At 48.0% G+C, this 18,047-nt stretch overlaps 1 protein-coding gene across 1 annotated transcript in view; it reads right to left on the bottom strand.

Moving 5' to 3' along the window:
• Positions 1-18,047, bottom strand: part of THADA (THADA armadillo repeat containing) — a 1,377,633-nt gene that overhangs the window by 1,343,283 nt on the left and 16,303 nt on the right. Inside the window, exons 2-3 of the mRNA XM_078649688.1 lie at positions 8,451-8,531; positions 1,772-1,866 (exon numbers count right to left, since the gene is read on the bottom strand). Coding sequence (XP_078505814.1) covers positions 1,772-1,847 — 76 coding nt within the window. The 5' untranslated portion in view covers positions 1,848-1,866; positions 8,451-8,531. The remainder of the gene's footprint in view (positions 1-1,771; positions 1,867-8,450; positions 8,532-18,047) is intronic.

Genomic DNA, 18,047 nt, shown 5'->3' with positions numbered 1-18,047 from the left:
TTCCTATTCCGAGTGTAAAACTTACAGCACATGTGGTAGTTAGGTTGCCCAAGATCATGCAATGCAATAGGTCTCGCAATGACATTATTTTGAGCTATTGACATCATAAAAAAAATTAAAAGGCATTGTTATTTACAATACCAAAAGCAACACCTATTGCATTGCCTAGCACGGTGTCCGTGAAGACGGCGCGGTGCTTATTAAAGTTTAAAAAAAAGTGTGATGGGGTGCAGAGCGTATTGACATAGCCAATAGGTCTAGGTTTTTGGACCTTATAAGTTTTTAGTTATGCAGCACAATATCCTTGGTGCAACAACATCAACTGTTGTATGGCTAAACACTTATAAGGTCCCAAAGGCGAGACCTATTGGCTATGCCAGTGCTTGTTTAGTATGGCAACGGGACAGACACAGTAAAAAGTTTTCTCCCCTTTGGTATCCTTAAGCCATTTTTAATATTACTCACACACACACTCACTGTGCACATAGGACCCACTCCATCAACACACCTGCATTCATCTAACGCTTGTTCTCTTAAAAGATTTCCGCTAAAATGACCCTTCGGGGGACCCGTTGCGCATTGCAGCGCCGGCCCGACGAGGAGCAAACGCCTCATGATGAAGCATGACATCCTTCGGGGTGTGTGAGGGCAACAAGAGACCACTTTGGTTCTCCCCCCTACTAAGTGGATCCTAGACCTAGTCCAATCCTCTTTCTGCTTTCACTTGTTTCTCTCTTCTCTTATTGGTGTGAGGGTGACTCTCTAGCACCCACACCTACGGAACAGTGACCTTATTTTTTGGTTTGATGACTTGATGGTGGAGCACGCGCACTGGACCGTAATCAGCTCCTGGTCCCCCTTCTCCCCCTTTGATACTGTCTTTGATATCATGGCCTAGTGTGCAGTAGTAGAGTGTAGAGGAAGGAGATGGCCCCTCTTACTGTGCCAGCTTCCTTAACGTAGCACTCCAGTGTCGTGAGTTCCCTTGTCGCCCCTTCTCTAATCTCGGTTTGTAAGGCCCAGTGTCTCAATTGGAGGTAGTGAAAGTCATCAGTATTGGGTAGGTGGAAGTCTCTTTGGCAGTGTTCAAATGTTAATATGTCCCAGTTGTGGAATATATCAGCTGGTGTAAGGCAACCTCCCTCCCTCCCTCTATGCGTTAAAGGGTACTGGCTGTAATGCTGGTGGGAAAGCTGCGTTATAATGTATAGGAGTGAACGGTGATGTGAACGTTGTCCAGTCAGTCTGCCTTAATACATAGTCCCAGGTTTTGAGAGTCGTTCTAGTGGGTGTGCCTATGTATGCATTAGCAGGTCGGTCTGACTTTGGCTTCCAGAGGAGGTCCCATATCACCCTTCCCACTATCACTCGGTCCATATGCAGCCAGTGTTTATCTGACTCATGTTGGGACCATTCAGCTATGACTCGGAGCTGCGCTGCTTTATAATAAAGGGTCAGGGCGGCCATCGCCAGTCCTCCTGCGTCTGAGGGATTGCGTAGAAGATGGAACGGGAGTCTTGGTTGTTAGGGAAACGGTGGGGGAGCCACGCAAGCCATAACTCCCTGGATGCCCAAGGGTGTCTAGTTTTCAGAAATGTGTGGGTTTGGTAGGTTTTCCTAGCTGGCTGCCGAGCCCGGGCCCAAAAACTCAGGTGAAGCCTCTTGCAAATCAGGTCGAAATTGGGGAATCAACACAAACTATAAAGGAGACATGGTTTCAAAGCATGTACTTTTAAACAGCAATTGGGTGGATATAATTCAAAGAACTTACACTTAAGTTTGTCAAGCTTGGAGCCTTCTACAGCAACAGAATTCACTCTAATTTCCTTCTTTTTCTTTAAAACCATCTTCAAGATGTGGTGGATCCTGAAAAAGGAAATAAGAAACAAAATTCATGCATAAAACCAATCACATATATATATATATATATATATATATATATATATATATATATATATATATATATATATATATATATATATATATATATATATATATATATATATATATATATATATATATATAATTTTATAGTAAAACAAAATGTAACGTTTTGAAACATACATAAAGTAGATTAAATAAATGCAAGAAAGTGAATTATTACTAAGGGTGAATGGTAGTCCACGATAAATAACACACAGCCACTAACCTGTTAGGTTCTGGCCAAGGGTTTCAATCATTGAAACCTGATCTCAACCCCTGGTAGCTATAGGAAAAAAGAATAAGTCCTAACTCTGAGAAAAAGTGTAACACACGTAGAAGTTCCACAATAGTCAAAAACACAACAAGATAAAAATCCCACTCCAATTTATAAAACTAGGGGAAAATGTAATAAACAAAATAACACCATAACAGCAAACATAAAATAAGGGGAACCGGAGATATGAATTTTAAAAGATTTAAGGCAAAAAGTGCCAGGAAAAAGTAAAGCTCCAATCAGTAGTCCCTGATCGCAGTTGACCGGGAACCAGACACAATTTCAAGTCAACTGTGATGTAGCGGATACACCAAGCAGGTTTTTCACAGTCAAAGGGTTTACCTTCTGACTCTCTGAAATAGGAGGGGAAATCCTACAGAGGAGCAAGGTTGCAGGCTGTACATGCCTATTAAAACTGGAGCTTCTGGTTTGCAGAAGTATGCACCCTGTCCAAGCAGGAGCCACCAGCCTAGTCAGGGTAAGCTAAATACACACTAAACTATAACCTGTGCTCACCCTCTGATAGCTTGGCACAGAGCAGTCAGGCTTATCTAAAGAGGCAATGGGTTAAGTATTCATGCAATACACACACAGTGACACAATGGAAACACCACAAAAATACTACACACAGGTTTAGAAAAATAGATTATATTTCTAGGAGTAAAACAAGACTAAAACTACAAAAATCCAATAAGTAGAACTAGAGTTATGAATCTTTACAAAATAAATCAAAAAGTAGTGCCTAGAAGCAAATAGTGCTTAGGGGTTATTTGAGGTTGCGCTGGACCGTGGTAAATTCAAAGTTAAGGCCAACTGCGATGGAGAGCTGGCCGGCTACAAGACTTGCACATGTCCCGCTGAAAAAGTACCTTGAATGTAGCAAGCATTGACGCTTGTCAAAGACTCAATGCATTAGTTCCGATCCGCATAAGCGATGAAGGCTTTGTTGAAGAACCCCTTTAGGATGCAGGCAATGCGTCGTCATCGAGCCACGCTGTCCATCTTCATCGAGCCACACAGTCAATAGAAGTGATGTTGTCGATCAGCTCCAGCGTCGAAGGGCAACGCGACGGTTCCAATCAGCGTTTTTCAAGGGCCCAGGACTGGATTGGCACCACTTGGCAGGGCAGGACTCACAGATGGAAGAGTCCAGGTGCTGTTGCAGGGTTGAAGGAAATCCTTGATTACCCTGAGACTTCAGAACAGGGGGCAAGCCAGCAAGCCCTTGGAGTCCCTCTGGGTTCAAGTCAGATGGGTCAAGTCCTTGTCCTCAGCGGGGCAGGGATCACCAGGCAGCTGGGCAGCACAGCACTTAAAAGCAGTTCTTTCAGAGCAGCAGTCAAGCAGAGTGCCAATCCTTGTAGTACAGTACTCTTTACTCCTGGCAGAATTCTTCACAGGTCCAGGGGTGTACTGTCTTGATAGGGTCAGAGGCCCAGTACGCATACCCTGTTGTGCCTTTGAAGTAAGGTTGACTTCAAACCAGGCCCTTCCTTGGCTCCAGACTATCAGTAGGGGGAAATCAGCCCCTTGTGTGGAAAACAGGCACTGCCTATTCAGGTTAAGTGTCAGCCCCCCTTCTCTTTTCCTGCCCAGGAAGATGTGTTCTCTCTCACACCCACCCTTCCTGTGTTTGTGGCGGACTAGAGAAAATGCACAAAGTGTAGCTGTCATGCACTTCACATATATATTGGAGGCAGGCTACAAAGCACACAGAGCAGTAAGAGCAGAAAAAAGCCCACTTTCTAAAAGTAAAAGACACACAGACGATGGACGGAATGCAGAGCAAATCAAACATTCACTCGCAGTCAAGAAATCTGGGTTAAATCTATTGTTCTTTTGCTCACCATGCCACCCCAGCTTAGACCCAGCCTCCCTGGACTGGAAACAAGCATCTTGAGACCAGTTTCACTGCATCACCCCATTTCAGCCAGGCTAGCTTCAAGCCAGTGACTCAGTAAGCCAATAACGATGGATTAAACCCAGATCTGTCAAAGGGGGTGAATGTTTGACAATGTTCAACATTCCGGCAACCATCTTTTTGTGTTGCACTTTCTAAAAGTGGCATTTCTAAAATAGAAGTGTTCAATTCAACATTGCCATTAAACAGGAGTTATCATTACCATTCCAAAGATTTAAAACATGATGCAACTACTCCTTCCTGATCAGGAATTACAGCGTGAAGGTTTTTAAGCAAATAAAAATACTAGCCTATGAGAGGAGTTGGCCTTACAGTAGTGAAACACAAATGTAGCTGTTTGTCACTACCAGCACATGTAAAACTTAAAAGTACATGTCCTTCCTTTTAGTTATACAGGTCCTGGCCCTGAGCACTTCCTAGGGCCTACCTTAGTGGTGATTTATTTGTAATAAAAGGGGTGTTTAAGGCTTGATAAGTGGTTTTAAATGTCAAATCGAAGTGGCAGTAAACTCCACACACAGACCTTGCAATGGCAGGCCAGAGACAGGATTGAAAAGCTACTTGTGTGGTGGCACAACCAGTGCGGCAGGCCTACTAGTAGCATTTAGATTACAGGGCCTGGGTATATGGTATACAACTTTACAAGGGACTTACAAGTAAACTAAATATGTCAATTGTGTATACAACAATGTTACCATGTTTAGGGGAGAAACACATGCACTTGAGTACTTGTCAGCAGTGGTAAAGTGCTCAGAGTCCTAAAGCCAACAAAAAGAATAAGCAAAAAGAGGAGGTAAGCAGGCAAAACGTTTGCGGGAAGACCACCCTAATGACGACACGTCTTACACTGCCAAAGACCTCTCAAAGATGGATAGTTGCTAGATGAGGCACTGCTAATGTTGTTAGCTAAGTTGGAAAAAGCTCAGAGACAGACAAATTAAAATTTCACAGCAGACAAAGTCTTTGCTTCGGGGTGGGGTGGATACCTTTTGCACTTTTGCCCAGTTAAGATTTCTACCTTTGTGCATCATATTTTTTATGGAACTTCATATCTGGGGCTACTCTGAAGCAATATCTGACAAAGCTGCATCAAAGTCAGACACTTTGGGCTTGGTCCAAGCTTCTGCTGATGCTCCAGAGGTCTTGTAAGTTCCAATATTTGAAGTTTCTGGGTCAGCTCCTCTTAGTCAATTCTAAGGCTCCCAGGGGCTCACAGAAAGCACTTAAGGTCCAGGACTCACACCAGCAATGGCCACCAATAAGGTCCAGTCCAGTTGCTAATGGTCAGCAAGGCACCTCAGGAAAATGGCCTCTTGCAACTTGATGCGTCAGTTTAGCCCCTAAAAAGTCAGCCAATTGACTCTTGGAATCAACGCATTTGTTCTACGTACAAAAGGGAGCAGGTTCAGCACTTCAGGTCTCATCACTGGTCTTCTATTCTTGTGCAGTTGCCGAAAGCCAGGGGGAGGGCGTGAATCTTGAGGATTCCCTATTCAATAATATAAAAGTTCCCACGGGCAACCATGCCCATGTTTGCAGCACGCCCGGTTTACTTTACTGCAAAGTAGCTCGGAATGCACTTTTCTAGGGGGAATCTAAAATGGCACATACCTTCTGCCCTGAAGGGAACTTGTGTGCCAGTCATGGGTGTGTGTAGGGAAATGATCAGTCCACTTATCCTAAGATATAAGCTACACCAAACTAGTGCTGGGACCAGCTCCCCTTCCCACTGGGACAAAGCTAGGCCAAGCAGCATGTGTCTTGAGATCAAAGAGTTTCTCCCCGTCAGGCCTCCACTTACACAAAACTATGAATGGATTGGCCTCACTTCTACTCCTTTCAAATCAATGACGTTCCTGGAACCTCACTAGCTGCCCTTCCTGAGCTCATAAGATCCCATGCCCCAAACACAGCCAATCTTGTCACCAGCCTTAAGCTACTGTACTACACTGGGATCAATTTTCATATCTCATTAAGGTCACACATTCACAGGGTCAACTGCAAGCAGGCTCATACATATTAGCCTTCAGAAGCTTCTGGCTGTGAAGATAGCTGTTTAAAGGTTACTTTCCTAAATATTTATTAGAACTCAAATTGTACTGTTGAATTGGATTTTTAACATAAATTACAAATAGTGGCTGAACCATTTCTGTAGCTAGGACAAAAAAAACAAGATAGCATAATAAATGATTCTGCACTCTAGTTTTCCTCATGGGACAGCAAGAGCCGTGAGCAGGGTTTTCACCATAGGGACATCAAGCCTCGAAAAAACATTAAAAAGTTACTAGACCAGCAGGTCAAATGACTTCAATAATCGAATCAACCTAACTGTAATGCGCTTGACCCATAAACGGGTCTCAAACTGTGTGATCATAGGCAAATATTTTATTTCACTAAGTCACCCTTTTCTTCAATTATCATATATAAAAGCACCTTCAAATATGAGAGTTCAGCATTCCTGCTGGGCAAAAACTCTTTTGTTTGATTTAATAGACTAAACTTTTGCCCCAAGTATGATACAAATCTAGATAGCATAAGGGTGCACGACCTGGTTTGCCTCTTAGTTCAGCAATAGCACTGTCATCAGGGCAGGTGCAGGAATATAATAATAATAATACTAGTATTTATAAAGCGCGAACAGCTGCCTCAACTAGGAGGCGTCCCGGCGCTGTGAGGGCTTAACAAGAAAGTTAGCTGGGAGTCTGCAGCCTAGAGAGGCACCGAGAACAGCCACGACTTAAGCTGTCTCCTAAAACTTGTTTCTGATTGGGCCTTTCGCAGCTCAGGAGGTAGGGAATTCCAGAGACGGGTCACATTAGCTGAAAAGGTCCGGCCGCCCAGTCTAGCTCTTTTGACTCGTGGCACACTCAGTAGCACCTGATCATTTGAGCGAAGACAGCGGGACTGTGTATATCTAGGCAGACGGGCTCTCAAATAATTAGGACAGGTGCCGTAGAGGGACCTATAGGCCAGAGTAAGAGTTTTAAATTGTATTCTACTGGCAATCGGGAGCCAGTGTAAGGCCCGAAGATGGGGGGAGATGTGCTCCTTAAAAGGAATATGCTTAAGTAGCCTGGCTGCCGCGTTTTGCACCGTTTGCAGCCTTTGAACCAAGTATTTTGGGAGACCGCTATACAGGCCATTAGCATAATCCAATCTCGAAGTGATGGTAGCATGGATCACGGTTTTCCGTCAAGACTCAGGCAAAAGTTTCAGGACTGGGCGGAGATTCCTCATTTTGCTCAGGCAGCAACCTGTAACCTGATGGATCTGGGGCACAAAGGAGAGATTTTCATCCCACTTGACCCCCAGATTTTTTGCCCCCTGGGAGGGGGAAGGTGGAGTACCCATCTCAGTCGGCCACCAGAGCTCAGCTGGAGGGTGACTGCCTTTACCAAAGAAGATCACTTCCGTTTTTCCCGGATTCAGTTTCAGCTTATTAGTATTCATCCAGGAAGCCACATCCTGAAGGCACCCCTTAAAGTTTGCAAATGCCGCCTCTGTAACCTCAGAGTAGGGAAAAACCAACTGGGTGTCATCAGCATAAGATATTGCGGTGACTCCCCAGTTGGCAATGAGGGAAAAAAGAGGGGCAAGATAAACGTTAAACAAGAGGGGGCTAAGGGCAGATCACTGCGGGACCCCGCATCGCAGCAGCTTACGCTTTGAGTCACAAGTGCCTAAGGTGACCCTCTGCGTTCGGTTTGACAAGTAGGACTGCATCCATTTTAGAAAACTTTCGCTTTTATAAAATATATTACTAAAGCATGATGTGTTGGTGCACAGTCCTTTACAGACAGCACATTTCCATTGAAATTGCCACAAACTGTTCCACTGATATGCAGTTTTATTGATACAACTATATAGCCTACAAGTAATAATGTGTGGAAATCAGGCTTCTGCAAATATTTATCATTTGTGCCTCACCAAATAAATTTTTTTGATCATAATAAAATCTTTCTTTCCATCAACACTTCACAATTTCTGATGTGGTCACAACTGTAACAAAAATCAGTCATTAGTTGCTCAGCACTGTTTTTCATCAATTAGAAATAGCTCTCATTATAGAAAAGGCTGGAGACGCCTGCTTTAGCAGCACTGGAGACCCAGGGCCTGCTTCCCTCAGCATTTCCAAAACTCCTGACAGTCCTTGCAGAGATAAGACTCGTGGACTTGCAGGACCTAGCCACGTTCCCCAAGGTTATCGAAATGGAGGGCGGTCCATGCACTATCTTGGATTTACCAATATAAACAGGCACCCCAATTCCACTTAGGTTGCCTTTCAACCATAGTTCCAGTTTGAAGAGTACACTAGTTCTGTAAAAAGATTACCTGCAGATCCCTCAACTGGTTTCCTTAGTTTCAGCCCAGCTTCTCTGCAAGTTCCGTTCTACTGCTGTGGTTACGTTACATCTAGGAAGTTAAAAAGAAAGTTTGTGTTAATATACCAGAATTCAGTAGTATGTCAACAATGCAAGTAACAAAAGCAAGTCGATCTACCGACCTTTTAATCACCTAAAATTCGCCTGCTCCCAACATGTGTATAAATCTACTCAGTACTTATGCACAACCCAGCTTTGGTGTAAGCAGGTATACATAAATCTGGAAGTTCACAGATATACATAACTCCTGTGGCGTAGCTGGGAGTGGGGGGGGGGGGAAGAGTGGTCTGCCCTGGGCGGCACTGTTTTTAGGGGCAGCAGAGGTGAGCAAGTTGTGTCTGTCGATTACCACCCTCCCCCGCCCCCGAGAACAAGCACTGGATAAATTACTGAATGCTGCTCTCAAAGCTGAGACTTTCTAGAACCGCCCTCACGCCCAGGACAGCTGCAAACCGACTCACCTAATTTACAGATGGTGAGCGGTGCTGGGGCTAAGTGTGACCATGCGAGGATTTTGTACACATCTCCAGTGTCAATTTTTATTATTTCCAAGGTCACTCTAGTCATTTATAGCTTGTGAAGGCAGTGCACCAACTTTAACTTGATCAATCCCCCTTTTCTATTACTTCTTCTGTTCATGCCCTTCCCTACTATTAGAAGGCCAGCCAAAATGTTTAAGAGTCTGGGAGGGCCAGTTTCACTGCACCCTTGTTGCAGTCAGAAGTCTAACAATTGGCAACTGGTACTGAGAGTAGGTTAGGATCATTGTCTGGCATTGGTACTAGTGGCCTTTGAGTGATCATGGAAGTACGAACGGGGGAAGAGGTGTGTTGGTGTGGAGTAAGAAGTTTAAGGTGCCAAATTCTCCAAACCCACACAAACACCCCGTCCTTCCACCATGTCCAAGAGGTCTGTGGAGACAAGTCACTGACTTGTATACTATTATGACTCCAAGTCAGATCGCAGTGAAAGTTGTCCAAATGAACTACAATATATTTATTCATTAAATCTATTAAAAACAATAGACTTTTAAGTAGACGCATGTTGCAAACTCACGGCCCCTACAATCCTTCTTCCTCAATCTGCCACCTTCCTCCTTCGCTCTAGCCTAATTCTTTCTTTTCCCATCCTATTTCTCACCACTGACAACCCAGTTGTCTACCCTTTTATTTTCCTCAACCATCCTAATTCTCCTGCTTTTCCTCTTCCCATCACTTTCCCTCAGATTTAAAGTTGGTGCATGTTAGTTGCAAGCATCTCATCTTTTCCTGTTTTTTTACTTACAAACATAAGCTGACATACACTTCACAACTATGGACCTTACTGCAATGCAGTCTCAGATGCAATTAATATACCTATCACAAGATCCATGGGAGGTTTGTCCTATATCTTCTCAGTAACTATTTTCCGGAGGTTTGCTTCTCTAAGACAACACGGTTTGCCACCATCCAACTGCCATCCTTAACGTATCTTCACCAATGTACTAATGCTGTAGAAGAGACTCGCTTATCACCAAAGTTGCTCTAACAAAAAAACTAATGGTCACTCTGTAGTTCCACCTTCTACTAAATGCTTTAGGGCCAGAAACTATAACCATCTACGTCTGAGTCATCCTATTGCTGCAAAGGGTACAAATTAGAGTTCATCATCAACATTTCCTATTATAGAAGGATACCATTTCACTTAAATTACTCAAATCCCTAGATCAAAATCTTTCCTGCCACGTCCTTACTCGGATGCCTTCTTGCCACCGAATGCATACCAAACTGTAAGGCAGATGAAATATAGCACCCTAAACTACCTCCAATTAGCTGATCTGACACGTAGATTATCATTCGTCCTAAAAGAAAAATATGATATTGCAGAATCCCACCAAAAATATGTTAATTCATACCTTTTTTATATCAACTTTTGGGACAAAGCCCTCACCACCAAAGCACATAGGTATCTTAAGGTCGCCCTGCTATAGAAATCACTCCATACATATGTGATCATAACCCGCTAACGTTGAATATAAAATTACTTTTATCCAAGGATGTTCAGAAAATTCCCCAACATCAAATAGAATATAATAAAAAATAAAGGACTACACATTAGATGGGGACAGATTGCCAAGGATGCCTTCCACACTGACCTATTTATACACAACCAAATGGAGATTAATCAGATCCTGCAAGAGGATTTGAGTCCAAGTGAGGTAATCCAGGCCTTTACCGCGTACACAAAGTATATGGTCGACAAACCGACCAAAAAAGCATGAGTTTGTTTGAGTGTGAATGCATACGTATGGGAAGTGTATGATGGAAGCAGGGTTTGGAATGATAAAAATATTCCAAATTCTGGATTGTTGTTAGATATGATAAATTTGGAACTACTATGTAATAATGGCCTCCATATGATGAATCTGATAGTATTATGTGATAAGGTACTTTGCATGGTATATTAAAACGTGATAAATAGATATAAAAATAACGAAAATTAAATACATTTAGAGTTATGCAGGGTCAGTGGTTGTCTGATTTATTCAGAGTGTGAAGAAATATAGGTTAACCTAAAATATTATTTTGCTAATTGCCACATGAGCATACCAAAAGGAAGAGACGTCTGTGGTATTATAGCCAGTTCTGAAACCGTCATATGGATTGCTATGTCCAATTCTGGAGGTCTCATCTTGCCAATTGTACCCACTGCTGTCGGTCACCTCTGTGCGGTGTACACAGTTATGTCTTAGTCAGGCATACCCAGAACCACTGGAATTATGTGGCTTTTTTTGCATACTTGTGGATTTGCTCCATTTACCACTTCCACGATCATCTGTTGCATAATCTGCAGTTTCTAGCTCACATGGATCAAAAGTTACTAAAATTGCAGCTACCCATATTGCTGCACAGTGGAATTCCCTATGCAAAGGTTGCCTGATCATCAATTCAGTAGCTTATTACTGTATTTCAATGTTAAACTAGTACTAATAAGGTGAAACCTTTGCCCAGATAGTGCCAACATGTCAAAAAACGTACAAAATTATGCAGTTATACGATCACATATATTCCGCATTAGACAGAATAATTTGGACTTTCTTGTTGCAGATTTTAGTCAACCCTTTCGCACAATTTGGCCCTCCCCTGCCGCATATTTCCAGTGAACCTGCGTTTAACTTAGGAAAGACAAACTGCATTCTTTAAAGGAGTGTGCAGTCATGACACCTTGATCCACAGAGAGATGGGTAAGAATGGTGGCATACCCAGTGGTTCATGGGCCTTGTGATGCAGGATCCCAGTATAGGAGTCACTTTGTCCCAACACAGACCATGCAATTAGGGAAACAATGAAAGTGTCTGTTGGAATCTCAAATGCATACAGTGATGTTATCCATGGTGGATCAGGCACTGTTGGCACAGAAAAGTGCTCTCGTGTGAAAGGGCTTGTATCACTGCCCGGAGTGCCCAACTGTACTGTTGTCTGGATCCCTAATGCTATTTGTTAATGTCATAGGCAAACATGAATCAAGCGCATGCTCCATGACATAGGTCTGTCTCACTGACTGTGGTCTTGTTGGACCAAGAGGGCCATCCAAAGCTCTATCCTCAGTGGTGGAAGGCTACTGCCTTCACCAGGAGTCAAATAGCATGAATGCAATGGTGGCAGGAGGGGGGCGTGGCTAAGCACGCAATGGCGATAGACGTGCCCGGGTAGAGCTCTCGCCTGAGCTCCCCTACCCCGGGACATTTCTCCGGCCCAAATCATCCTGTTTGGCCTGAGACTGCTGGCGGAGCTGCCCGCAATCCTTACCCGCGCACAGGCCAATTTTTGTGAAGATTAGCTGCGGAGCACCGCACAGAGGCCGGCACTGATTCACCCGGCCTGCATGTGGCCCTGCTGGGCGACGCGAGCACGCGAGGCCGCGGCTCTCTGAGGCCTACCGGACCACACACTGCGCCCTGCCGAGGACGGTCGGTGCCTGGGGGATACGATTGGAGCGGGACACATCGACCCTGGCCTTGCTGAGACCGGAGCTTTCCTGCACCAGGCACCCGGAGGGCCTTGGACGGCGAGACGACGGGCTGCAGACGGCCGAGGTCTGCAACGGACCGCGACTGGCTAGAGGGGACCCGCGAGGACGCGGAGGTGCAGATGCGAGAGCCCGACCCTGAATGCAGCCGATGCCGAGGTGCGTGACTGGTGCAGCGACGCCGAGAAGCAGACGGAGCCTCCTTCCCTCACCCGCTTCCTGACTGTCCAGCTGCTCCCCGCCGCCATTATCGGTCGGAGGCCCCGGGAACCAACGCGACCACGAGACACAGTAAGCTGCTGCGCTGGGATCGCACATGCACTGAGGGCTACGGGGGGCACTAACGGGGCACAGACATCTATGACTGTCGGCAACACCCCTGCATGCCTCAGACGCCCCTGCCCTGCGAGGCACCATACCTGCAGAGGCGGCCCAGGCGAGACACGAGCTGTACCAGGACATACCCTCGGGAACGGAGTTAACGGGCCCGCCACACTAGACTACTGGGCGGACACCGGAGGCGCTGGAGTGAGCACGGGACCCACACTCATTCATAGCCACGTCTGCGGCGATGAGGGCACTTGCTGACTGCTGACCACGCAGGTGTCTGCTGAGCGATCGGGTGGGAAGCTACTTCTCCCCTTCTACCACCCCTGAGACACCCTGGTGCACACCTTAGCCCTCACCTACTGCGCTACAGGCCCGAAGCTATAGATAGAGACTCGTGCGCCTGAACTACCGGGCACAACACGGCCGCTACCCAACAGCTCACCTGCCCCCTGGCGCTTCACCGGACGGTCGCGACCTGCACCCCTGACACTACCTGACCGTACCACCAACCACATGTCTGGAGGGGTTATGACACGTACCGGGACGGGGAGCACATCGGTGAAGGGGAAAACGCCGAAGGCCTCATCCAAAATGGACGCCGACCACGTGGCGTCGAAACTGGATTCGGTACTGGCTGCCATGGAACGAATGGAGGAGTCCCTCCAACAGACGCGCACCTCCTTAGAAACGAGGATAGACAGTGTGGCAATAGACCTGACACACCTCAGAGCTGACCACAAGAAACTGCAGGAACGCACCACGACGCTGGAGGGAGCAGTGGCAGCGATGGAACCGACAGTGGCCCAGTCTGACAGACACATACAAGATCTCCTTAACCGGGTGGAATTCTTGGAGGAACGCGCGGAGGATGCAGAAGGGCGGGCAAGACGAAACAACATTCGGCTGGTGGGCATCCCGGAGAAATGGGAGGGAAAAGACCCCACGCAGAGAGTAGAGGACTGGCTACGAAACCTACTGCCAGAGGACACGTTATCGCCTCACTTCGTGGTGGAACGTGCTCACCGAGTGCCCACGAAACCCCTCTCAACTGGCTCGAACCCCAGACCTATCATCCTCCGAGTCCTGAACTACAGAGACCGCGATGCGATATTGAGGGAAGCCAGGAAGCTGGGAGAAATCCGAATTGAAAACACAACGGTGATGTCCTTTCCGGACTATACAGTGCAGGTACAAAGGCAGAGGCACTCTTTCTTGGAGGTGAAAAGAAGGCTGCGACAGGCTGGACTTCAATACTCGCTGCTCTTCCCTGCCAAACTACGGGTAGTGGCGAAAGACAGAACGCACTTCTTTATGAACTCTGATGAAGTTGAGGCCTGGCTGGATGAGAACATGCCTGAGGTGCCCAGATGGGCGCACGGGACTGCCACCATGGAACGCACACGAGGGGCTCGGAGACGCCGCCGACGCAGGGCTCCCACCCCTCCCGGAGCTCGAGAGGCACCGGCACACTCTCCATCTGCACTCGAGAAGATACAAGGCCAGCAGGATGCTCTCTGCAGCGTGGCGGAAATCAGCAACTCCCCGGCTCCATCCCCTGCCCCGGGCGCTAGCCCGACGCCCCTCCAGAGCGATGATGAAGCAATCTATGGATTACCAGACTCCCAACGTACGGACGACCTGCCGGATGTCACCCCACAAACTGCCGACCTGTTTGGTTGACCTGGCCCGAGCGATTTCTCGCAAATGCGCGCTGGAACGACCAGGACTGCATGAACACACTGCGGACCCCCTTCGCGGACACAGGCCTGCACGACTGCGAGCAGCTGGACCCCGCTCTCCTTGAGACCCCGAACTTCACCCAGGTACTGTGACCACCACACATGAACGATCACACTGTACACTGCTGCGTAAGGGTCGCCTTTTCTGTGACGCTAAGCGCGACTGCTGGCACTCCCCGCACCTTCTGGGGACAGGGATCTCCTCCTGGAGGCGTGGCCCCCGCCACCTACCGTTTGAGAGCGCTGCCGGCTTCACCCTGAGAGACAAAGTTTGGGCACCAGCCAGGCAGCGATGGCCTCCTAACTCTATCCGGGAGGGCAGATACGCTCCCATTAAACTGAATTACATTTGCATTTGTTATACAATACGCCACAAGATAACCCCTTGAACTGTATAGTTTACGAGCTCACTTGAGAGTTTGGACGGCGACATGTTGTGCAGCCGACCTTTTGGCATTTTAGGTTATGTTGCCATGTTGAGGCTTTATGTTCCCCCCCCCCTTTCCCTACCCTATTACACCACTGGAGATCGTCACACTCCATACGGAGACTCTGGAGCGGACTAATACTGGGGACGGGGCTTTGGACCTGGCGGGTGGTAGTGCCTGGGAGTCACACGGGCGGGGGAGCTGGTGGAGCTTATACATTAAAGCGCTATGGCTGAGATACGGATATGCACCTGGAACATCAGGGGAATGCACACACCAGCTAGGCGTTACCAGATCTACTCCTACCTAAAAAGACACAAGATAGGCATTGCGCTCCTTCAGGAAACACACTTGAATAAGACAGAGGTGCTAGCACTACATCGCAAGTGGCGCGGACAACTATATGCTACCACTTACTCCTCATATGCACGTGGCCATTGATATGGGTTCGCCCTGGGATCCCCTGGACAGTCACAGACACTACACTGGATCAGGAGGGTAGGTTTGTTGTGGTACAGGGAAGACTGGATGGCCAACAGATAGTACTGGCGTCGCTGTATGCCCCGAATACTGATCAGGGAGATTTCCTGGTGCGCCTCTCCGCAACGATGGCGGCCTGGCACGCGATTCCGTGGCTACTGGGGGGAGATTACAACTGCACATTAGACGTTACGACAGACCGCTCATTCCCGCCCCCCATAGGCACTCCGACGCGTAGCGCCACGAAGGCACTGCTGGAGTGGGCTGGCCGATGGGATCTCCATGACGTTTGGAGATCGCGTAATCCGGGGACACGGGTCTACTCATACCACTCAGGCGCCCACGACTTACATGTCCGCCTAGACAGATTTATGGCGTCTACTGCACTCCTGCCCCTGGTGACCGACACACTATACATGGGTCGCACACACTCAGACCATAACCCACACTTTTTAACCATGGCTTGGGACCGCCCGCGCCCCCCCATTCCCACCTGGCGACTACAACCAGCGCTCCTACTTGATGCAGCTTTCCGCGAATCCCTCCTTACACACACCTCCCAGTGCTTTGAGGACAACGCAGGCACGGCTTCCCCCCCCAGGTGGAATGGGACGCCTTCAAGGTGGTGGTTCGTGGTCACTGCCTGAGGACGCAGGGGCACATAGGACGACAACTAGAGAGCGAACTGACCCGGATAGAATCTGACCTACTGGACAGGGAGGGGGAGGCTGTTGACGGTAGCGCTGACTCATTGCAGGTAGCACACGCGAGCTTACTTGAGCGACTCCGGGACATTAACTACGCAGCACACTCGGCGAGGACACATCACTTAAGTGACAGACCTGGCAAGTTACTGGCCTGGCTGATCTCTCAGGAATCCCGCTCATCCCCAGTAGTAGCGATACATGCGGAAGGGAGGGGCCTATTACACACGCAACAACAGATTCATGATGCATTCACTCACCACTACGATGCGTTGTATCGCTCCCGACTGCTGCGCTAGCGCGCGGACATAGCGGATTACCTCTCCCCTCTGCTCATGCCACACTTGACTACCACGCAACAGGACGAACTAGGAGAGTCGCTTGATCCTGATGAGGTTCGCGAAGCCATTTTTCACCTATCTAACGGCAAATCCCCTGGCCCAGACGGGTTTCCGGCCGAATTTTATAAGGCTGGCGCGGATTTACTCGTTCCGCAACTTTTGAAAGTGTACGCCGCAGCGGCGGGAGATGCGCTGTTACCTGCGTCGCTGAACGAAGCAACTCTGATCTCCATCCCAAAGCCAGACAAGGACTGCACACAAATGGGTTCTTACCGCCCCCTGGCGCTGCTAAATACAGATTATAAGATACTGGCCTCCGCATTAGCCCGAAGACTGGCCCCCTATGTGCCCCAACTGGTACACCGAGATCAAAACGGTTTTGTTCCGACACGCCACACCTCCCACAATATCCGTCGCCTTTTCCGTGTACAAGAATACGCTACCCATCAATGGCCCAGAGCGGGGTGCCTGGTACTAGACCTAGAGAAGGCCTTTGACTCGGTCGAGTGGCCCTACCTGGGAGCAGTTATGGAAAAGTACCAACTGGGAGGAGGCTACGAAGCCATGGTGGGCCTGCTGTACGACAAACAGACAGTCCGAGTTCGCACGGGTGCGCTGCTCTCTGATACTATTCGGGTACGAAGGGGAACCAGACAGGGTTGCCCCCCGTCGCCTCTATTGTTCTCCTTGGCCATGGAACCCCTGGCCACAATCCTCAGGGCTCAGGGACCTGAATGGGGGATCCCGTTGACAGATGGCCTCCACGAAGTGTCGCTATATGCAGATGACCTGCTGCTGTACGTCAGAGACATAACAAACGTCCCTGATAATCTGACCGACATCTTCAGCACCTTCGAAGAAATGTCTGGACTGAGAGTCAACTGGTCCAAATCGGGGGCTTTTTCCTTTAGCCCAGACACGCCTGAATGCGATGTGCGCCTGGGCGGAGGTAGATTGCAGTGGTATCCCACCACGTTCCGCTACCTGGGGATCCGAATATATCGGAATCCGATGGATATTCTTGAGGGAAACCTCCTGAGGGCCATCGCCTCGATTCGGGCACTAATCAAGTTCTGGAACACCTTACCTCTAAATGTCCCGAGCCGCATAGCACTTACTAAGATGATAGTGCTGCCCCGATTGCTGTACTATTTTGCTAATCTGCCCACATACGTCCCAAATAAAATATTCCACGATCTGGAAACTCTGATACGCAGTCTCATCTGGAACACGGGCCGGCCCCGAGTAGCGCTGACCAAGCTCTACATGCCAACTGAGCAAGGGGGCCTGGCAGTCCCTAACATGGAGCTATACTACCTCTCGGCTCAGATGCAGTGGGTGACGGGGTGGCTCAGTGGCAAGCACCTCGACGATACTGCTTCGGACACTGCTGCCTGGTCGCAAGCACAAATTTGCGCGCTGTTCCACCCGTTAACCCGGGCTCCTTGCCCCTTACAACTACACTTAGCGGTGGCGCGCAGATGCTTCCTGCGTTGCCTACGGCTCACCCGGGCGAC

The sequence above is a fragment of the Lissotriton helveticus genome, chromosome 6, assembly GCF_964261635.1.
Source record: "Lissotriton helveticus chromosome 6, aLisHel1.1, whole genome shotgun sequence".
Lineage (NCBI taxonomy): Eukaryota > Metazoa > Chordata > Amphibia > Caudata > Salamandridae > Lissotriton > Lissotriton helveticus.
This window is presented reverse-complemented; position numbering and strand designations above follow the sequence as displayed.